The following is a 23746-nucleotide window of genomic DNA, read 5'->3' as shown; positions in this document are numbered from 1 at the left end:
CTATAGCCTTGGACCAAGACTGTCAAAGGAGGTTCTTTTGTATCAATTGTATGTGTATACACATAGAATCGATCAAAGAAATCTGTGACAGACTTGATCCAAGGCTAGGCTAGATAGGCTACTAGCAATATTGATTGATTGATTGATTGGTTGGTTGGTTGATTGATTGATTGATTAATTGATACGTTATTAACAGTTTGAGGGAAAAAAACACAGAATGTACAGTTCTATACAAAAGGACGCTATTAGGATTAAACCCAAGAGAGCACTATGGCTTGTTTCCATTGGGGTCCTGTGTATTCAATTCATCGAATAAACTCGGCAACATAAAGTAATAGCCATGAGACGAGATAATTAAACATGCATATAAGTTTAAACTAACTCATCCTCCACTCCAACGTTATTGCAGTAGAATAATGACCTACCTACTTATCATCCACTTTCTTGACAGGTGCGATGCAGAGTAGAGCGCCGAGTCAGACCCCTCTTCAAAAAGGTCTTCATGCTTATCTCACTTTTCGCTTTAATTGAGTGTTTTCAAGCTTGTCTCATTTTTCGCATTAGTAAATATTTTTAACCTGGTCGTGTCAGGTTTCCGTCAAATTCTAGCTGCAAAGGTTATAATGTTATTGTGGCAGTTGTCAGTTGTCTGCCTAATAATACCTACTAGAGAGCACCCCACTGCTGCGCCTTGCCGCGCAGGGTGCCTTTAGTTTCAGTGTTGCCATGTCGGCTTATTATAAGCGACTTTGGGCTTCTTTTTCTGTAAAGTTGGAAGTTGCGGTTGCGTTTTTTTGGGCTTGTTTCTAAAATGTACTTGCTTATTAGGCTTGTTTCCAAAAAAACGTATTATCATTTAATCCAGTGGTTCTCAAATATTTTATTGAAAATGTTTTGTGCCGGGGAACATTTGTGTTCCCCGGCTGTTTCAAAATGTTTCAAAAATATTCCACATTTTATAGATTGATTGATTGATGTACTTTATTTAGTAAGACATGAGAACAGTTACTGTTCTCACAGTTACTGTTCCATGTACTGTTATGTACTGTCATGTACTGTTCAACAGTACATGACAGTACATAACAGTACATGGAAGTACAAATTCACAATACAAGGTCTACTAAACTGGATAGCTCATTAAGCACTGAGCTTGTTTAAGATGAGATCCCCATCCACACAAATCATGATGACATATAAGAGACAGACAGATATACACACTACTATACAGAATGTCATACAATCAGTTTACAGGTTACTGGTATGAAGAGTGAAAAATATGTACAAAATAAGAAAGAGAGAGGGGGGGTAGGGGGTATGTTTTAGAAAATGACAGATCTTATGGTAAATTGGCTATTTTCAAATAGCGTCGAAGTGCTCATGTGGCCTAGTTGCTTCTTTTGGGCTTGTTTTCCTAGACCTGGTTGCTTATTTCTCTCACCTGGCAAACCTGGCAACGCTGTTTAGTGCGCTTGACGCTTCCTTCCTCCTTCCACAAACCGCTTTCCTTGCCTGGCCTTTGTCGCCCTCTAGTGGTCAACAAGGCTTTAGCAGCGACACACGTGTCCTAGTAATTATACGCATAAGATTTAAGAAAGCATTCTGTCTGTGTATAGAGAGTGGGTGCGTTCAACCACAACTCTTCTATTATTTGTATTAGTCGAAGCGTAAAAAAGGCGTAATTATACATTGATTGATAGAATACTTTATTTACAGTTTGCAAAGACAAGCACAAGGAAGTACCTTAAAAGACAATTGATTGATTGATTGATTGATGTACTTTATTTAGTAAGACATGAGAACAGTACATGACAGTACATAACAGTAAGTGGAAGTACAAATTCACAATACAAGGTCTACTAAACTGGAAAACTCATTAAGCACTAAGCTTGTTTAAGGTGAGATGCACACAAATCATGCACACAAATCATGATGACATATAAGAGACAGACAGACTGGTTGCCGCACTGGACGTCACACTGGTTGCAAGCGTCATACTGGTTGCAAATGAAACCCATTATGTCATGTCTCGCAGCGCGATGGGATTAAAATGCTTTTTATTGAACAATACGGGAGATACGGGTACTTATCGTGGTCCGGATCGCCTTGTAACATCCGTGGCTCGGAGGTAAGCACTTTATATTTGAAATCTGAACGTTTATGTACATGTGAGAGTTGGCAAGGCAATGTAAAAACATCGAACACCGCTATAAACCAGGGGGACTCGGCACCATGACTGTATGACAGTCATGTTTCAGGGCTATGTTGAACGTGATTTGAGCTCCCTCTGGTGTTGTGATTGTGGACACCATTCACGTTTTTGAAGTAGTTTGACAGGGTCTATTTAGTGTACACTACACTGATGCATTGTGAGCTTGTAGATCAGCTATTTTCAAAAGATCTTTTATACATTTTGAACTTGTGAAATGGGACATTCTGCATAATGAGTACTTTTACTTGTAGTACTTTAAGTACATGTTGATACCAATACTTTAAAAAACATTTTTTTTTACTCAAGTACATTTTTAATACCGGACTTTTACTTGCAACGGAGTATTTCTACATTCCAGACTTACTTAAGTAAAAAATGTGAGTAGCCTACTACTTTTTTTCCTCACCACTGCAACAGCGTTGCCAGATCTGACTCCAGATCTGCAAGATTAGGCCAGCTTTCAGCGCGGCTTTTCCCAGATCGTCGGCGTTTGATGACGTCAACAAGGTAATGGCCGCTCTCGCTATAGCGTCGTGTAGGGCTTTTTATTTTCTCCACCACGGCGGATAAAAATAATCACATCATATTTATTGTTAAGTGTAACGCGACCATCTCAAATAGACTGGGGCAGTGCTTTAACACAGCAGCCGTGTCTTCAAAGAGGTCCAGGTTGCCGAGGTGAATGGTCATGTTTTGATGTTAGCTTATAGCTAGACTAGCTAAAGAGCTTCTCGTCGTAAGGGAAGGGTTGCATTGTTAATTGAAAGGCAAGCGAGCATGGCTTAATGCCGATCAGACAGCAATGCTGTGCGGGTCGTCATTCCGTGCACTTACACGTCATTATGATTTAAGATGGTTTTGGTAATAAAGATGAAATTGTTATTATAGCAGATTTTAGTATTTTTTTTTGCGCTGAGGAGGTTTCGGGCCTGGTTGCTAACTAGCGCCACTCAGCTGTTAGCTACACTGTTAGCAGGAAACTAAAGCTGCAGGTTTTAGTTTTTTGGGGGGGGGGGGGGTTGTGTGCAAACATGGCAAGGTGTAGTCGCTGCTTGAGATGTGCAAGGTAGTTTTGGTCTTCGTCCCGGGTAGACAATTTGGTTGCTAGCTAGCCTTGGATCAAGACTATCATAGATGCATTTTCGTTGTCATCAGACTCGATGACTTGATAGTCTTGATCCAAGGCTAGTTGCTAGCTAACTAAATAACCAATGCTAAAGGAATAGGTGAAATCAGTGGCCAAGTAAACAGTTTACAGCCACTTGTCTTTAAACCTGTTGTGTGCTACCTGCTACATGTAGTTACACTTGCATTCAAGCCCTGTGCTGTCTGGTAGACCCAGCTAAAGTAAGCTGTATGTCATTGTTTTGACTAATTCCTGCTTTTGTTTTCAGCGGAACATTCTCTGATGGATACCCCTGAAAGCCCTACCCAGTCACCTCAGTCTCCAGAGGAGGAGGAGGAGAAGGGCATATCCGACAGTGAGCTTCTACGCGACTCTGCCGACGAAGACGACGACGACCGGCTTCTCTCAGACGGCGAGCTTGCCCACGGCGAGGAGAATGGAAGGCTGGCGGAGGACGAGAGGATGGGGGGTGGAAGAAGGGACTCTGACTTGGAGGAGGTGGTCCCAGATTTCATCTCTGACCCAGAAGACGAGGAGCCTGTCAGAGATGGAAGAGGAGGAGTAATGGGTCAAGAGGACGAGACCGTTGTTTTGATGGAGGGAGGTGAGCGGGGGAACAACTCTCCAGAAGAAGGGGAGGAAGAGGAGAGACAAGGACAAAACGAGAAGGAGGAGGAGGAGGAGGAAGAGGAGGGTCGAGTCTTGGATACCCCACAGTCTCCTGATTCAGTACCAGACCAGCATCAGAGCTTCTTCGCCCAGGAGAGAGAGGAAGAGGGGGAAGAGCCACAAGAGGGATATGGGACTGGTAGGAAGGAGGAGCCTCAGCCACCCACTGGGACAGCAGAGTTGTTTGACGATGATGATGAAGACGATGAGGAAGATGGGGTGGCGGAAGACAGTAGGAGGAAGATGGCTGAGGAGGAGGAGGATGAGGATGAAAACGAAGAGAGGCGGAGGAGGCGGCAGGCAGTCATAGTCCGGGAGATAAAGGACGACTCTGCGTCTGTCTCGCGAGAGCTGGACGAGCACGAGCTGGACTACGACGAGGAGGTGCCCGAGGAACCCAGCATCCCCATGCACGAGGAGGATGAGGAGGACGAGGAGGAGGAGGAGCAGCAGCAGCATGCAAAGGTAGAGGGGGACGAAGAGCAGGAGAGGGAGGACAAGGACGCCCGCAGCAAAAGGAAGAAGCTGCTGAAGCCCATCCTCCCTCCGTCTCCCAGCGACAGCTCCAAGAAGAACGAGGACTCCAGAGGAGCAGAGAGGAGTCGGAGAGACTCCTTCCGAGACAAGAAGAAGGATGAGGATGATGGAGAGATTGATGAAGGAGAGATAGACGTAAGTGTTTGTGATCACGGCTGGCCTTAACCCATTCCGACCAGATATACAAGCTCATAGCTGCTATTTTTGAAAGAATCTTGAAAATGTGTGCAAATCTTTGAATATGTACTTTTTAAAGCGAACATTTGTTTGGGGTCCCTGTAAAAAAATATTTACAAAAATATATATTCAAAGATTTGCAGAAACTGTCCAAGATTTTTTCTAAAAATTGCAGATCTACGAGTGTCGCGCTATGAGCTTGTATATCTGCTATTTTTGAATAGCCAAAGAAATCTAAAATGACAGAGATGCATTCCCGGATTGAATGGGTTAAAGTGCAGCCTATTCTCAAGCAGGACCAATAGATGAGGTGCATGGACACCAAGGTGAGGTGCTGGCCATGGTTAATTGTCATCTCACACACCTCCTGGCCCTCCCAGTATTTTGATCGATGTGGCTCTTGATCAGCCACTTATGTTATTACATCTGTCAGATGTAATAACATTGACCCTGGTAACATATCAGGACTGCAGTGTTTTCATATCTATGGGGTGTCAACTTGCTTCTTTGGTGTAGTATCTGTTAAGTGATTCTGGTTTGGTAGTGATGCTGCTCTGTGACAGATGGGATGGTTCCATATACATTTACCGTACATATACTGTACATGCCAAATCATTTGAGTTCTCCTAATTGTCCTGTCCTTTTCTCATTGTCACTCACCCAAAGACTCACGCAATATTGCCAGAAATACATAAAAAAGTTAAATATCATCTCAAATACTATTATGCATATACTGTAGAATATCCGGTGCTTCACACAGTTTTTTTAATCTAGTATTGTGCAGGATCTCTGGTTGGATTTAGTTTTGAACTCTCAAACATCTTTTTAGAACATTATTTACTCTTGGTGGTCTGGAATAGATCGCCTCGATGTTCCTTTGGTCATATGAAACCTGGGAAATCTATGTAATTAAAAGTGATTTTCTGTTTTTGGCCTGCTAATTGTCAGAATTTGTTCGGGCAAAGCTGGCTACCCATTGAAGCAGTAATGAGCTTCCTTTTAAGCTCCACAGTTAACCACTTGAACCCCAGTATCCACAGGGATTAAAGTTCTCAGTCCTGGGGACTGATTTCAGTCTTGAGGATTCCATGTGCCATGTTTAAAAATCAAAAATCACATATTGGGACATGGTCTGAAAATAATTTTCAGTCTTGGGATTCTTTTTTGCTTTAACCCCTGTATCCATATACTAGGGAGAACATAAGCCAAAAATAGCAGACCTACAAGCTCAGAACGCGTTGCGAAAACTTGCAATACATTGTGAGCTTGTAGATCGACTTTTTTTGGCAAGATTTGGTGTAGAGAGAAAAAGCGGTCCAAGTACAGAACCAACTCCATTGGTCCGTTTTCCTAAGTCGAGAGGGTTGAAGTGGTTAAGACTAGATTGAAAATCCCATTTCGATATTTTATCACACGTTAGACTCATTGAAAAGTAAAACACATGTCCCTTCTGCTGATGACATGGTGTCTCCTTCTAACTTTTAAGTTAGTTATTTGATGCATAGACTTCATGGATTTCATGCATGGACTTACACGACTCTTTGATGCAAAATTACATGACAGAACATATTAACATAAATCAAATCAAAACATTCAAGCCTTTGGTGACTGAATTTCCCCCGTGGGATCAATAAAGATCGTATCTTATGGTCTCCCCATTTCCTTAGCAGTCAATATCAGTCATCAGAACCAGGGATGTGTGTTTTCAATGAGTCTGACATGGAGTTTGAAATTGAATGGGCTATTGGGTTTACATAGTAATATCAAAATATTGAATCAAGCAACTTAAACATTGTCTGGAGGTGCACACAAGCAATTATCCCAGCTACCAAAACTGCCCATGAACATTGCACTCTGTCATGAATAGTCAGAAATGTAATGAGGTTTCATCTGCAAAGAATGTGTCAATCAATTCCTTTGAACACATTTAGAGGCAAGCTGTCAGGGGGAAACATTTCAAATGTAACTACTGGGAGAAGTATATGCCTGATGTCTGAAAGGACATGCATCTACCATTTTATAGGCAAATGCAGTATGAATGCATGGAGGCTTTTGAGGTGTAATATGACCAAGCTGTGTTCTTAACAAACCAAACATTTAGACAAAAATATGAGTGACTGACCACATAACATTGTCCATAATGTGTGTGGCACAGGATGATGATCTGGAGGAAGGGGAGGTCAAAGATCCTATGGATAGGAAGATTAGACCACGTCCCATCTGCAGGTTCTTCATGAAAGGTATGTCGTCACAAGCCACAGTTTAAAGCCTGGTTGATACTTGGTTGCGGGGGCGATGTCACACCCCGAAAACAGACGATCTACAAATGCAAATCTCACAATGCATTGCGTACGTGCAGATAAGCTATGTTCAGCATACAACAACCGGCATGCAACCAAGTATACATTAAGCATAACCCTGGGTTCTCACAGGACGTGGAAGCTCTGGGAAATCTATGTAATTAAAAGTGATTTTCTGTTTGGCCAGGGCCAATTATACCGCCCTCGTCGTGGTGCAGAGCTGCATGTCCGTCTCCCGATGATCAGCGAGGGGTCTGGTCTAATTTGTTCATGGCTCTTGTTAACCCAGGCTAATGATGTCGTTTTTGTGGCATGATGTTGTGTATGGTTGTTTTTTCACATGCAGTAGGCCAGCCAAGCCGAAGGTAGTTTCTTTCCATAAATTTACCCACCAGGCAGCCACCACATTACAATGCTGAAAACTAATGGTTGTGCCAAGTAACTCAGGGAAATAAGATGCCTAAACACTTCAGGAAGCTGTAGGTATGCTGCAACTGCTTTGTATAACTAAATTATATTTTTTTCACAGAATAAAGGTGCGGTTTCAATAAAAGTATTTTAAATGGTATTTATTTAGTTAACAATTAGTAGGGGCAGCACTGTTAAACTGCTTAAAGTTCCAAGCCAGACACATTTGTTATTACTAAACCTTCATTGTTAGACCTGTGTGCAGATATGTTCTATGCACCCAGTTATACATTGCTTGAGGACATACTGCATTTAACACTTTGTTGATAATGTGGTTGAATCGTCCACCGGTGGATGGGTGAGAACCTGATTTAGCTTTAGCACTGTTTGATTATAATGTGATGACACACAGAGTTGGACTAGGTCTTAAATGTTATCTGTGGTTGTTTCATCTGAATTGTTAGGGTCATTGTTTGTGTCAATTCTACACTAGGGGGAGCTCTTGTACTGATGAATGTGTGCACTTGAATCAGTTCATTCGCTTTTGGAGGTACTCACTTAATATTCTCTCTGCTGTTGTGCTGAAAATTATCCGTATAAATGTACAATATTTTTTTTAACTATTGTTTTTATTATTTATTTATTAGTTTTGTACTGTATTCAACCCTGATGCTGAAAAGTGCGGAGGTGATTGCTTGTTGAAGTAATTTAGTCCAGTAGCATGTTAACAGGATTTCTTCTCTCTCTCTCTCTCTCCTTTGTTTTTTTGTTTGTTGCTTCCCACAGGCAATTGTACTTGGGGTATGAACTGTAGGTTTATCCATCCAGGAGTCAATGATAAGGGCAACTACTCCCTCATCGCTAAACCAGATCTCTTCTCTCCTAACGGGGCTCCTCCAGGAGCACCACACCCACTCATGCCCAATAACCCCTGGGTAAGTAGCTTACACACAGAACCAACCACCAACACAGAGAAACCCCCCCCCCCCCCCCCCAACATTGCGTAGTCATTGTGTGTGAGTGAGTTCATTGCTGTCCACGCCAAGAATGAGAACTATAAAATAAATATGTCATTGTAAAAATTGTTCTAACTGAAGTGGATGGCGTTGTACTCACCACAACTATAACATGATGACAGTGGCAAGTGATATTGTTTGGGATCATTTTCAGAGCAATTTGATGAACAATAGAAACAGTTACAGGAAATCAGATGCGCTGGTGAGGGTTTTTGGACTAGCCAACACCAACTAGGGACTCCTGGATCTGTGCCCTCCACTCCTTCCTATCCAGCACAGGGTCCAGAGAGAGCTCTGATGTGTTGCTAGCTCTGCTGTCACGTAGCAGTGTCTGTACCTAGGTGGTGCGCCTCTTTCCCCTCTTAAGGCCCCAACACACCAAACTTTGTTGTCCAGACTACTACAGACTGTAAGTTGAACGAAGTCAGGAGATCAGTTGGTTGAAAGGTGTGACAAAGTTGCTAAATGCACTAGGGCTGCCGGAACACATTTCGGGAGTCGAATATAATTTGAATATGATTTTTTTTAATAATCTTCGAATGTTGAAATTGCCATTCGAATGTTGTTTTCTTTCCTCCATAAATGTACTGACAAATCTAATGATGACTCACTTCCTTACCTACCAATGTGAAAACAAATGCTTTTATCACATCACGCATGATGAGTGCAAACAAATTAATATGAACGTTGGTGCCACACAATGCGTCTGTTTTGAACGCTCGGCCGCACGCCTGTGTGTATGTGTCTGGTCACGCTCCGATACTGAGACAGACCACGTTGGTTCAGCGCAGCAGTCAAGACTTCTTCCTTTCCCCCCATAAACCTCAGTTGAAAGTTACGTTCTGGAAACTTTCATAATTATGACAACAACTAAAGTTAATCTTTGTAACATTGTTTACGCTGTCGCTACAACGTGGACCTGTGGCTATCAACGGCACTGGGGACGGTGGATGGAGAGCCCATTCTCGTTAGGAAACTTACAATGGATAGGGATGCTTGCGGAACGGTAGATGGATGAATCTCGCTATAATATTTCAGTAACATCCATCTAAAAGTAGCTACAAATTTAAAGTGGGTAAAGCACAGCCTGGCAGAGAACTGTGACCTCAGAACTGAAAATGGCAAACCTAACATGGGGCAAGGCACAACATGCTGCACATAGGACCAGATGGAAGCAGATAGTCACAGCAAAGAGGATTTAGTAGGATGTAGTAAGTAAAGCACAGCCGCAAAACCAGCTGGAATTTACAAAGTGACGCAAACCAGCATGAAGTCAGGAGATCAGTCGGTGTGACAGAATTGCTGAATTGTTGAATCTGAACAAATTTAAAGTGGGTAAAGCACACAGAATGGCACAGACTGCTAGTATGCCAGTCTATGCCATTCTAATCTCTCAAGAACAGATTCCGACCTGCGGTGGAATCTGTCGGAGCGGTTCGTCCTAACCAGTGCGCATTGGATACAAGTGGGCGTGCCTTCAGATCAGGAAGTGGGCCGCGCTTTACCCAATCAAATGTAGTGGGCGGGATTCACGTGTCCATCCACCATGATCCACCCTCCCCCCCTCGAAACTAGCCGAAACTAATTTAACAATAGCGTCCTCGGAGCGGACAAAACCACGGAAAGATATTCACATTTTAAATTACTCTTTCATCATAGAAACAAGTGGGCTTATAACCAAAACCATCCATGTTCTCTGGGAGAAGTGGTGTTAGTGTTCCGTGTAGAAATATTGTTAGTGGGAATGAAAACATGGTCGCACCAACCGGAAGTGATGCGCTATAGGCAGACATGAAACCGGTGTTTCCCTGCGCTCTAGTCTAACATTATACTCCTGCCAGACTCCACAGAATATCAGAAAAGCAGAGGTCGCTGTTTTTCATTTTCTGTGGGGTCTGGCTACGCGAGACTAATGCCATTCTGATACCATGTAATTTATCACATGAGATTTCATTTACAGTAATGTTTTCAATTGATGTTGCACTACTGTTTTATATTCTTACTGTACTATTTACATTATTATTTTGCTAACTTGTAGCTGCACTTAAACAATCATTAAAGGATTTTTTAAAATATATTAAAAGATATATAATTGAATGGGATTATGGAATTAGGAAAACTGACAGCACTAGAAATGCACCTCTCTCCACACAGCATTGACAGACCGCTAGATGGTGCTAAAAATAGCCTATGGCATTATGTCGCTTTTCAACAACAAACACATGAACAAGTGCATGCTTAAATCATTTTGAGAAATTATAGCAGTAATAAATGACCACGGCACAAGGTTATCTGTAGTAAGACTATTTTGAATTATCCTATTTTTCTTATTTAATATTTAAACGATAAACACTGCGTGCCTGCAGCAAGCGGCAGCGCGACGCACACACAGCCATATCATGTTGCTTCAACTAATGATCAATATATTATAAATGGCTTGCTAGAATACCACTGCTCATCATTCTCTGCTCACATTCTAGGGTGGACCAGCAGTTGAAGAGCTCCCGCCACCCCCCCCTCCCGTGGAGCCCCCTGTGGAGAGTGCCTGGGAGAGAGGCCTGAGGCATGCCAAAGAGGTACACACTGCTGCTGCTTGCTGCCATTTACTTCATAGGCATCACTGTAGTATGTACATCCAGTCTCAAAGGCTTTGTTAAGACAGCAGGCAAATCCAATGTATTTCTTCTTAATATCATCTTTAGGCCTGACTTTCAAATCAGATTTGTGTATTCAGATGCCATCAACCTATCTGCATACTCAGCCGCTCATTGTGTTGCTTGCGGAAAATAGCAGATCTACAAGCTCACAAAGCATTGCATCACGATATGTTGGGAGCTTGTAGATCTGCTGTTTTTGGCGAGCGACACCTTTGTACGACTAAGTATAAATACGTTTCCAGACTGAGACAAATCATTAGACATCAGGTTTCAATCGTGTTTAAACCACCAAGGAATTTGGTTCATTACATTACATTACAGTCATTTAGCAGACGCTTTTATCCAAAGCCACTTACAATAAGTGCATTCAACATAGGTAGGGAACGAAACTGCTAATCACCAGAAGTCTTAAGTGCATTTCCTGCAAAAACAAGCAACCAAGAGTATACCTAGCGCTAAGGTAAAAGTGCTATATATCAGCTACCTACTTTGTTAAACAGATGAGACAAAATAGCAAAATCAAATGAGCACGAGCTAATACAAAAAGTGTATCGACTAAACAAGATCCAATAAAACAGTACAACAATAAAACAAGAGAACTAGTTAACAAATCTGTACAAATCTGTTCGTACAACTAGTTAACAAATCTGATTTGATCCTTCTGGTCGAAACATTGAAGCAATAAAACAGTGGAGCTTATATTTGCCAGTGTGCAGACCTTATTTTATGTACTGTTGCTTGTCCTGCACCTGGGCACTTGGATGTGCATGCAATATCCTCTCTATATTAAACATGGAATTGAATACCTTTCATCTCTGAGCCATTCAAAAACAGTAGGCACAACGCAATGATGTTACCTGCCAGGTTTAGCATGCTAATAATATCACATGGAATGTATTTAATTATATGGCTGAACATCCCAGAACAAAGTACATGTCATAATGTAAATCATGATCGTTGAATGCAGAGCAATGTTTTTTTCATGCACATGGCGGGACAGACGTTGCATTTTCAGGGCTGCCCCCTGTTCGCCCTTATCTACAACATCCTACATGATCTATGATTAACTTAAAAATCAGAAAGGTGGCTACTCTATGTATTCTATTTATAGTATTCTATATATAGTATAACATATACTCTGTTTAACTCTTACTGCTGTTGCTGCTATGACACCTGAATACAACATGCCTAAAATTCCATATCGAGTTCGTTCCATGGAACATTGTTGACAGATGCGTTGATGCGTTAAGTAGGCTACTGACATCCGTTTTCATCTCGCAGTATTTAGCCATAGCAGAGGGGAGATCAACGTGGGAGAGGGCCATAAAATAAATAACATTTTCGTGCGGCATGGCTCCACGGACCTACGTGCTACAATGTTAATGTTCATTTTGCAACACAGAAACGGACAAAACAAAAGAGAAAGGAAACACAATAACAATAGGAAGCTATGGCAGTGCACAGGTAAATGAGCCAATTAAATGCAGTCCAAGGGGTGCCTTGAATTGTGTGAGATTCCTCCTCACTACTTTCTCAGCTATAGTCCTAGATCAGATCATTGGCAATTAAACTGCATGCTTCCCTCATGCTGCTCTTTGACACCGACAAACTCTGCTAGTTGACATGGACATAATTTGATATTCTGCCCTGACGATGAATAATTCATCTATTTGAGCGCGTAAGACCTGCACCTGTCAGTTCTTGTAATTGTGAGATTACTGACTAGGCCTGTCACAATTATTAATATTACATAATCACGTGCTTGTACAATTATATGAGATAATCACAATTATTTGGCATAATCGTCACAATCCGTTTCCATGTGGCCCCCAGGGCTCCTAACGTGGTTTTGAAGTTAATCATTGATCTTGTTGCAGCTCTGGATCGAACATAATGCATCAGATCTAAAGACTGGTGCATCATGAAGGGTCCACATTGGCATTATGTAGGTCTGTCACAATTAATCACCTGATCACAATTATTTGAGATAAAATCAATTATTTGACATACTTTTCAGAATCGTTTCCATTCAAGTATAAGTCAATCTGCTGAACAGCTGATTTTGCAGATCGGCTCTTTTGACTGTTTTTGAAACGAGTACAAAATTATTAAATGCATGTTTTGGCCATAACACATTATTTAATTTGATTATTGGTACCGGTCATTGTCAGTCATTTCTGTATATAGTTAAGTTATTTATCATAACTGCCCTGTACAATTTTTGTTTGCAAAGCCTAAAATGCAAACATAAATGTAATTGATTCATATGTTCCAGTGTTCAATGCCCAAAACGCAATTAAATCGTTTATCGCAATTATTTGTATAACAATTAATCCTCAGTATCCAAGTAATTTAATGATCGTGACAGCCCTATTAGGGACTCCAGCTTTGACTGTAGCACTTTCTGTTGTTTTGGATTACTGACCCTCTAGGCAATTTTAATATAGGATTTTGAAAGTATAAAATTATTAAATAGGTCAGTCATTTCTTTATATTTTAAAGTTATTTGTCAAAAGGCAGACAGAAAGTTGTGAGCACTCGTCACAAACGATAGTCTACTGGGTGCACGGTTCAACGAGTATTCAACAAACCGTATCATTGTGTAATACATATACAGATAATTACAGTGCACGTCACATTTAAGCCAGTCCCTTAACACATTGCCTGCCTAAGACGTATATATACGTCATTTAGAAATCAGCTGTTGCCTGCCAATGACGTATATATACGTCTTTGGAAAAAAGGAAAAAAAAAAAAAAAAAATTCAAAAAAAATTTTTTTTTTTTTTTTTTTGCATTTTTTTATAATTTCAACCCTTGTCGAATTATGAACAGATTAGGAGCTAAAAATGTTCGAAGATTTGCTGCTCCATTCACTTCAATGTTAAAATTCAAACGGACAAACAATTCACTTTGTTTTTTGGTTTAAAACTACTACTTTTGAGCTATATTGAAACATCAACCAAACATGTCAACGAGGTCAAAATGACCTCGTTGACATTTGTGAAACCACACCTGAATCTCATCTGTGATTAGAAACCATCTGGGGATCAATCATACTGGAGGAAAAAAATCTGTGGCTACGCGAACAGGTACCAAAAACATGGCAAAACCCTGGCAGGCAACAGCTAAAAATCTGAAAAAACTCTGGCAGGCAATGTGTTAAATGCCAAATGTTAATTTTAACTGGTGTTTATAAGATTGTTAGGATAACATTACAATCGCAGCCATTTTTTGTAAACAATACACTTGGGAATGTGGGCAGGTGTCATGGCAGCAACAGCAGTAAGAGGGTGTTATACTATATATAGAATACCTACAGTAGCCACCTTTCTGGTTTTGAAGTTAATTACAGATCATGTAGCAGCTTTCTCATCAGCAGAATTGCAGCTCTGGATTGAACATAATGTATCAGACCTAAAGACTGGTGAACCATGAAGGGTCCTCATTGGCATTATGTAGGGCTGTCACAATTAATCACCTGATCACAATTATTTGAGATAAAATAATTTGCTGATTTTGCAGATCGGCTGTTTTGACTGTTTTTGAAACGAGTACCAAATTATTAAATGCATGGTCTGTTTTGCCATAGTACATTATTGAATATGGTATTATTGAATGGTAAAAAAAAAAAAAAAGCCTAACGATGTCACTGGTAGGCGGGTTTCATAAGTATCCATAGCCCTCCCATGTGAGACAGAGTGAGTGATTGTTTTTTAACCATTTTATCATGAGCATTAGTGAGTACAAATTATATGAAGATGGGTTAACTTGAAAATGGGTGAAGTCATCCTTTAAGTTATTTATTATATCTGCCCTGTACAACCTAAGATGCAAACATACATGTAATTTAATGTATGACAATTTAAGTAATTTCTTGATCGTGACAGCCCTATTAGGGACTCTAGCTTTGACTGTAGCACTTTCTGTTGTTCTGGATTACTGACTCCGGTTTGAATCTGGCGGACTACTAGGATACACTACAGAACTACATTCCTTAAGAATAATTGCTGGAGAGACAAATTCATAATCATTGTTGATACTAGACTGTACATATATTGATCCATATACTCACTGCTGAAGGCCTGTTTACACTACATTATAATTCACTACATTCTCATATTCACTGTTGATAGTAGATATATCTATTTATATTCATTCATATATTCACTGTTATTGATATATCTTGTATTTATTTTATTTTTATTTTTTTACATGCAGAGATTATCAACTACAATGCAACTTTAGCAAGCTGGCATTTCCTGGTTTAATACAGACAAGATGCCAGTACAGCTTCTTGTTTGGACGAGTTGATTTGCTCTCCGGATGCAAATGCCTTGATTTGATGTATTGGCTAATTGATTGTTTAGATACAATGTACAAAATGCACAGATTTCCTAAGCTTGAAAAAGGGTATTTGGTACAGCCCTTAGGTGTGTCACATCGTAGTTTTGTTGTGTCCCTGACTGTCCGTGCAGGTGTTGAAGAAGGCCACCATGCGTAAGGAGCAAGAGCCTGACTTTGAGGAGAAGCGTTTCAATGTGACTATTGGAGAAGAGGAGAGAGAGTTCGACAAAGAGAATGAGTTTTTCAGAGAACGTAGCTACCGCATCATCAGAGAGTAAGACAATTCATTGTATAATAATCACAATCACAATTTTGGCCTTCCACAATTAATTAAACGTGTTGTTGACACTTTGCGGGTGCTTGCTGTGGTGTAGTAAATCAAGCTATTCACGGGTTACACAGGTCTGACAAATCACAGCAGTTTGTTTGGAGGACACGTGTTGAGGGTGCATGTAAGGGTCAAAACTAAAGACTAAATGGGACAAAAAATAATCGTGATTGTTTTAGCTGTTATTGTGCAGCCCTATTCATGTGGTTAAATACCTATTATACTCACATACATACAGACAACGTGAAGTCATAGAAATGTAAAAAAGGCAAAGCAAATTATTTTAATATATATATATATATATATGTGTGTGTGTGTGTGTGTGTGTGTGTGTGTGTGTGTGTGTGTGTGTGTGTGTGTATATATATATATATATATATATATACACACACACACACATACACACACGAGGACAGGGTCCATAAACATAGGTTGCTTAGTTTTGTGAGCTCATGTTTTTGTTCTATTGATATTGTCCCATTCAATCCGGGAAAAAATCTGTGTCATTTTTGCTATATAGCAACCTACGTTTTTCAGAAAACTGTTATGATTTAGAAGGAATTTGTAGAATCTGCCTCAGGTCTAAATGGGTTATAATAAGCACATCATCTGTTCTCGCTTTTCAGTGAAATGGAATTCAGAGATCCTATGTATGGGTGAGTGTCAACATATCCTAGAGTCATGCATTTCCACACCTCTCACACAGCTTGGTGACATTGATAAAAAAATTATATTCAATTTATTTAGTTTGTAGAGCTTGTAAATCGGTTAACCCATTTATGGCGGGAACCCCTATTTGTAACTATACCTTTCAAGACGGTAACCCCATTTGGAGTTGTTGCTATATACAGTATATCGCAACTCATTCTTTTTGTTATTTTTGAATAAATATTTGAAGTTTTTCAGAAAACTTTTTAAAATCGGCCTAGGTCTAAATGCGTTAAACAGTAATTTCAAATTTCCCACTAAAAAGCTTTCTTGTTTTTTTTCATTTTTTTTCAACAGATACAAATATTTAGCATAAAACCGTGACGGTGAAGCATAATCTTGATACAAAACACGCACACACTAATAAATTCTGCATCGATTTATTGAAAAATGTCATGTCAATTCAGTCAGAAGGACCTTTTTCAAGAAGACATCTCAACCATCAAAACGCCTAATTTTCCTTTCCTGTTTCAGTATTTAAAAATGTGAATGGCGAAATGGATAAAAGTACTAGTGTGGTCTTGTCATATAAACTGCTCACAAAAAGTTTGGAAACGTAATTTCGGTCGATTATTTCTCCCCTTTAATAATACCAATTGGTATTGTGTTTTATATCATTTTTATCGTCGATTAGTCACCTTTACAACCAGGTACAGCTTGTAAGGATCGGGCATTTGTGGAATGAGCAACACAGCTAAACGTGTGGGTAGCGCCCCCACAAAATTTGCCCAAATCCCCCAATATGCTTCTGTTCATCTGTTGGTAATTGCTCTCGTTTTGAGCGACCTGCCAGCACACACCTGCCAGCACATGTGTGCTGGCAGTTCGCTCAAAACCAGTCCCAGGTGTGTGACTGGCGCCTGACCATGGGTTCTGCAACTTTCTTGAGTTTATGTATGCTCCAACCAGCAACACTGCCCCCATGGAAAGATGCCACGTTTGTCCCTTCAGAATAAGGCCTGTGCAATAGGGCAAGTGGAAGCTGGTGTTCCGTTATACAGAGTGGCAGCAATATTTGGTGTCAGCACTGGTACCATTTCCAAACTTAGGTAGTTTTGTGAGACTGGTGAAGTCAAAGGAAGACGACAACCCAAGAAGACCGGTTCCTCAACCTTGCCTCACTGAGTGACCATAGGTTTTCTTTCAGAGATTTACAGCCAAGATTTGCACAACGGTGCCAAAGACAGATGTCAACGTTGCAGGACCCATGCTCAGGTGCCAGGCAGTCACACACCTGTGACTGGCACACACCTGCCTGCAAATGGTACCAGGGCTGACACCAAATGATGCGTAATCTGCATAACGGAACACCAGCTTCACTTGCCCTGTTGCACAGGCCTTATCCTGAAGGGGCAAACGTGGCATCTTTCCTTGGGGGCCGTGTTGCTGCTTGGAGCATACACAAACTCAACAAACCCACATTCAGGTGCCAGTCACACACCTGTGACTGGCACGCACTTCTCAGCAGGTGTGTGCTGGCAGGTCGCTCAAAACAAGAATGATTACCAACAGAAGCATATTGAGGGATTTTGGTACATTTCTGGGAGGCGCTACCCACACATTTAGCTGTTACTCATTCCACGATTTCACAATCCTTACAAGTTCTACCTCGTTGTAAAGGTGACTAATCAACGATATAAATGATATAAAACACAATACCAATTGGTATTATTGAAGGGGAGTTACGTTTCCGAACTTATTGTGGGCAGTTTATAATAACAATATTTGTATGTGTTTCTCTTTGCAGTGAGCAATACGCTGACCCATATTATGATTATGAAATGGAAGCCCTGTGGCGAGGGGGGCAGTATGAAAACTTCAGAGTGCAGTACACAGAAGCTCCTCTGCCATACCCCTATAATGTAAGTGTGCTCAATACTAAACTGAACTACTCTTCTAGAATAAACAAGGTGTCTACGGCATGTGGATCTCGGATGTCATGTGGCTAGTCTTGACTCATGTTTGAAAATAAACAGATTTGCTCTGAAACCATAACTGAAACCATCAATTTAGTACGAAATGTGTGCATTTCCTTGTTATGAAGATCAAATTAGAAGATGACAAACTCCATACCTCAAAGGAATAGAAGGGTTCACATACTGTAGCTCCCTTCAATTACTTTATTGTGGCATCCACCTAAAAATGACATTTCGAGCACACACTAAACCCTCTACCACTCACTCCTACTACTCATGGTACTATAAGGGGCTTTGATTCAAAGCATCCACCAAAAGCAAAGAATTTGTTCACTGTTCTGTCCCACCAGGAGCGCGAACGAGAGCGCGATCCACGAGACCGTCACAGGGACCGCGAGCGAGAGAGAGACCACCGTGAGAGGGAACGGCGGCAAAGGGAACGTGAAAGGGAAAGGGAGAGGGAGCGCGAGAAGGAAAGGATGCGCCGAAAAGAGGAGTGGGAGAAGGACCGTATGAAGCGGGATGAGAAGGAGAGGCCGAGGATGCGTCCTCCTAGAGAGCCGAGGGAGAAAAAGGACGAGGATAAACTTAAACCCCGCTCCCCCATCAGCTTACCACCCAAGTAAGTCTTCATACCTGTCCCACTCCCTAAACTTTATGCCCAATTCACACACGCAGCGTGGACACTAGTACGTCTAAAATGAATAGGGACATGAGTCTAACTTGGTTAACATGGAGATTGAAGTTCAATGGACTTATATGTATATAGGATGTGTCAGATCAAATAAATATGAAATATCTAAATATGGAACCGAACCTAGCACATTTCCCATCTGTGTGTGTCGTTCATAGAATTACAATGACCGGTACAACGATCTAATACAATTGCTAGAAAGTGAGATTTATTGTCAATCATCGTCAAGTCTGCACTTTGGAGTTACAGAGTTACATAGAGTTAATGCTCTGACACACTGAAAGCGTCACTGACGCACTTCAAATAATTAATAAGAGGTTACCTCTCTGCGTTGCTCCAAATTATTTTTAGAACTGAGCCTTTGAGAGACGTGTCAACAGGTCTTGACATGTCCAATTGACACTATGGGTGCATTTGATATCACATGTGTGACGCTTCTAGTCTGTCAGGCGCGTTACTAAATGTAGTCATAAGAATAGAGTAGAAACAAGGAAAACGTCAGATAACAAGATGACAATATTAAACACATTACCCGCCAAGAATTATCTTTTTTTTTTTTTTTTTTCACAAGGGGCGCTTTAACACAGCTTTGGAATGATTGATCGTCACTCAAAGAAGAAGTAGAAAACATTATTTTTTTTGCATTGAAAACCACCCGTTATCAACGGCCCATAGCCCCAAAATGGCGGATCGCGGTTGGAATGTTATTGTCCCAGTGGATACACTGTACACAACGTGGCTAACACGGCATTTCAACAATCGCCTATTTAAGGTAATTACGCTAGCAAGGGGATAAAAACGATGTTTAATATCAAGGCAGGTAATGTGTTAAAGACTACTGACTTCACCCTTTTTAAACCTATGACCACTGACTTCACCCATTTTCCTCACTAATGCTCATTAGATGCTACCGTTTTTGTCTACTCTGTCTCTGAGGATGGCTGTGGACAGTTCAGAAACCTGCCTACCAGTGACATCTTCGGTAGGCAGGTTTGGTCATTTCAAACACAATGGCTTCTGTTATAGCATATACTAACTTTCCAGGATGAGAAAGGCTGCAGTTTCTATTAGCTTGGAACCTCCATCGATAATGCAATAGGTAGGTAGGTTTCTGAACTGTCCACAGTCCACCGATGAGACGTAGGCGGAAATACCTTGAAGTGTTGCAGACAGTGAAATAGTAGCAGATACTCAGATATCTGCGTAGGTGTGAGAGAAGGAAGAATACATTATTGACCGTGCATGGGTGTGCGTACGGTCACGGTGTGTTAAGCATTAGTCACATTGTTTGTTTGATACGTTACTACACATGCCTGACGGGTTTTGAAAATTGTACAGAAACCCATGGTTTCAACATGTTTTTGCACATCTCCAAGAGCCATCTCCTTCCTTCTCTCGATTACTGGTTCAGTAGAAACTCTAAATGAAATAACTCAGATTTTCCACAACCTGTGGCAAAGCAAAGCAAAGCAAAGCAAAGTTTGTTGTTTACCCAGGGTGTCGGACTAAGTACGAAACTTGTTTCCAGCCGGACCCTGCATGGAAGCCTTGCTCAAGGGCTATTCAGCGGTGATGATTGATGTGATGAATTGGGGAATCGAACTAGGGACCTTCCGGTATCAAGGCCGCCCCTCTAACCACTAGGCCACCGCTGCCACCTGGCGGCTACAGTACTCGCACTGTAATTACACACACGTTTAGCCACATGTTTAGCTGTGTTGCTCATTCCACGATTTGACGATCCTTACAAGTTAAACCTTGTTGTAAAGGTGACCAATCAACGATAAAATACAATACAAATTGGTATTATTGAAACAGAAATAATCCACCGAACTTAATGTTTCTGAACATTTTTTTGAGGACTTCATATCCTCCTATAATCCTCCTATAATTCCCCAAACCTCTCCCCAAAACCTGTCCTCAACCTGTCCCCAAAATCTCTGTTCTGCCCGATTCTCCTCGGTGGCTGGAGCAATTGATGTGCATTTGCACACGGGCATTGACCATTAGCATATGCACAAAATAACGACGCCCTGTTTTTCCACTTTCCGAAAATGTAAGCTGTTTATTAGCGTTTTTATGTAAACACTGGAGATTTGGGATTCGGGCTATGGGAGCTATCGTCAGCATGGTTATAGCCCCCCAAGCTATGGGATGAATGATTAAACTGCGCACAGCCAGCTGTCAGACAGACAAACTGAGAACCCTGCAAACGTATAACTTTAACAGGTTGTGTTATTAGCACACGTAGCTCAAACCGCTTATCCGGTCCGTGAGTGCATGCGTGTGTGTGTTCGCAACACGCATTGCATGCGCGACCACGTACCGGACAGACTTAGCCCAGACATAACTAAACGTCTGCAAATACTAATGCAGCATTATATGGAGGTCGACTTGCCTCAAAAAAAAAAATGAATTCACCTGAATGGTGCTAACAGTTGCTACTACTACTTTGTTTATGGCTGTTCAGCAATACAAATGCAATGCATGTTCACAGTGCATAACCCAAAGTCTGCAAATACTTTGAGTGTGCATATCCCCGGACGGGTATGGAATAGTATGTATAAATATAGTTCTTACATCACCTCTATATATATATATTTTTAGGATAACATTCTATTTTCAGCCATTACACTGAGCATATTTCAGTGTAGGGATGGGCATTCTTTGTAAATGTGTATAGTTGGGAATATGGGCAGTTATCTGTGGTTAGCCGTGGCATTATAAGTAAAAAAGAAATGCAAGCACTCGTCACAAACGACCGGGTGAACAGTTCAAAGAATTCAACACTGTGTAATACAGAAATAACCTTACAGTGCACGTCACATTTATTTTAAAAGCCAGTTCCTTAACTAGCAAAAGTTAATTTTAACTGGTGTTTATAAGATTGTTAGGATAACATTCCATTTGCAGCCATTACCCCTGAGCAGACTTGCGTGTAGGGCTGGGCATTTTTTGTAAACATGTACACTACACATGGCAATGAGGGTAGTTATCTGTGTCATATACATGTACAAATAACAATACCGTGCATTAGGCATGTAACGATTCACTCAACTCACGATACGATTCGAATCACGATACTAGGTTCACGTCTCACGATATGATTTTTAACAAGAATATTTTCCAGCAAAATTACTGAAAAACTGTATTTTCTCCTATTCTGTGTTCTCCTATTCTGGACCAACTATTCAAAGTCAGTGCTACGTATCTCATTGATCAACTAGAAAAAGTGCTCATCAGGTAGACAATAATCATCAGGCTTGTAATCCCACGTGTCATTAAAGGAAGCCAACACATTTGAAAGCACGCATGGGTGGTGACGTGAAGCGCTTTGGCAACACTACGTACCACAGGCAATGGAGAATTTCTTCCTGTTCACCCAGCTGATGTTTAGAGATTCGTCTCTGCGTGCAAAATCATCTGTCATAGCTAGGATAGAATGGAAAATGTCTAATCCTTCACTGAGGCCATAAAAGTATTGTGGTAGATTATCTGGCCCTAGGCCAACTGTCTGCTGTTGAAGACAATGCATACTTTATACATTTTAACCGCAACAGTGCCCTGAAGAGTCTTGGCATTCTAAATATAGCCTTTAGTTGTCTTCAATGTGCAAAAACTCGATGTGATAAGTAAGGACCTTTTACATAAGACTATAGGGCAGTGATCCATTTAGCAACTTTTGCTAAATGGTAGTGTGGTAGAGAGAAAGAAAATGTGTGTGGTGGTGAAAGCGTATGAAGTTAGCCAGTGAATTCACCAGTCATGGCAGCAGTGCACTGTCTACACAGTTTGGTTCATTTGTCAGTAAATAAATGCTCCTACTATGGTTTCACTAGTACAACTCTGTTGCAAAGCTTGCAAATCACCTCAGAGAAAATAATACCTGGGCACTTCAGGAGAGGCTACCCAAATAAAATATACTGCAGCACTCGACTGTTCTGCACGTGTGTATTGTTTTGCAGGGGTGACTGACGTTTCGACTTTGGTCACAAACAGAACAAAGGAGAGAGAAGGGAATATAGTCATGGAATATTAACAGAAAAAAATCCATTCTGCTTGCAATGGATTCAGAGTCATGAAAAAACCCTAGTTTGCCCCCTCACATGCTACTTAAAGCAGTTTTTAATTGTTTCCCGCATAAGGTTAAGGGTACCCCAACTTTCAGCAGCTGTCACAGATTCCCCTAGCAGTCTTTGTGAGATGTTACTAGACACCTTTACAAACACATTAGTGAAGAAATTTCTTGGTAAGGAATTTATTCCCAGAATGGATTTTTTTCTGATAATATTCCCTGACTATACCCTTCTTTCTCTCCTTTGTTCTGTTTGTGATGAAAGTCGAAACATCACCCCTGCTAAACAAACATGTTCCATTTACAGGCAATCAACTCCACAATGCATAGAAAATAAATAACCGGCTAATTTCTTTTGTAGTTATAACCTACCCTATCCGAACAAGTTCGGACGTTGTGGGAAGCATGTAGCACCTGAAGGCTTCATCCAATTAAGAGTAAAAATTCTTGCAACCATCAACAAAATATGCATTATCTCCAAGATTTTCTCCAGTTCTAATGTATTTTAAGGCTGTCCCAAAATATACGAGTGTGGTCACCTATCATTTCACAATTTCTCCTGAAGAACCATGGGCTCCAT

At 40.9% G+C, this 23746-nt stretch overlaps 1 protein-coding gene across 1 annotated transcript in view; it reads left to right on the top strand.

Annotated features, from left to right (window-relative positions):
• Positions 1 to 2712: 2712 nt before the first annotated feature.
• Positions 2713 to 23746, top strand: part of zc3h18 (zinc finger CCCH-type containing 18) — a 38034-nt gene continuing 17000 nt past the window's right edge. Inside the window, exons 1-9 of the mRNA XM_084059952.1 lie at positions 2713 to 2887; positions 3604 to 4676; positions 6874 to 6958; positions 8213 to 8361; positions 10923 to 11018; positions 15577 to 15719; positions 16400 to 16429; positions 18229 to 18343; positions 18748 to 19019. Coding sequence (XP_083916078.1) covers positions 3618 to 4676; positions 6874 to 6958; positions 8213 to 8361; positions 10923 to 11018; positions 15577 to 15719; positions 16400 to 16429; positions 18229 to 18343; positions 18748 to 19019 — 1949 coding nt within the window. The 5' untranslated portion in view covers positions 2713 to 2887; positions 3604 to 3617. The remainder of the gene's footprint in view (positions 2888 to 3603; positions 4677 to 6873; positions 6959 to 8212; positions 8362 to 10922; positions 11019 to 15576; positions 15720 to 16399; positions 16430 to 18228; positions 18344 to 18747; positions 19020 to 23746) is intronic.

Source organism: Gymnoscopelus microlampas (assembly GCF_963454915.1).
Source record: "Gymnoscopelus microlampas genome assembly, chromosome: 6".
Taxonomy (NCBI): Eukaryota; Metazoa; Chordata; class Actinopteri; order Myctophiformes; family Myctophidae; genus Gymnoscopelus; species Gymnoscopelus microlampas.
Note: the sequence above shows the minus strand (reverse complement) of the source record. Positions and strands in the feature narration are given on the sequence as shown.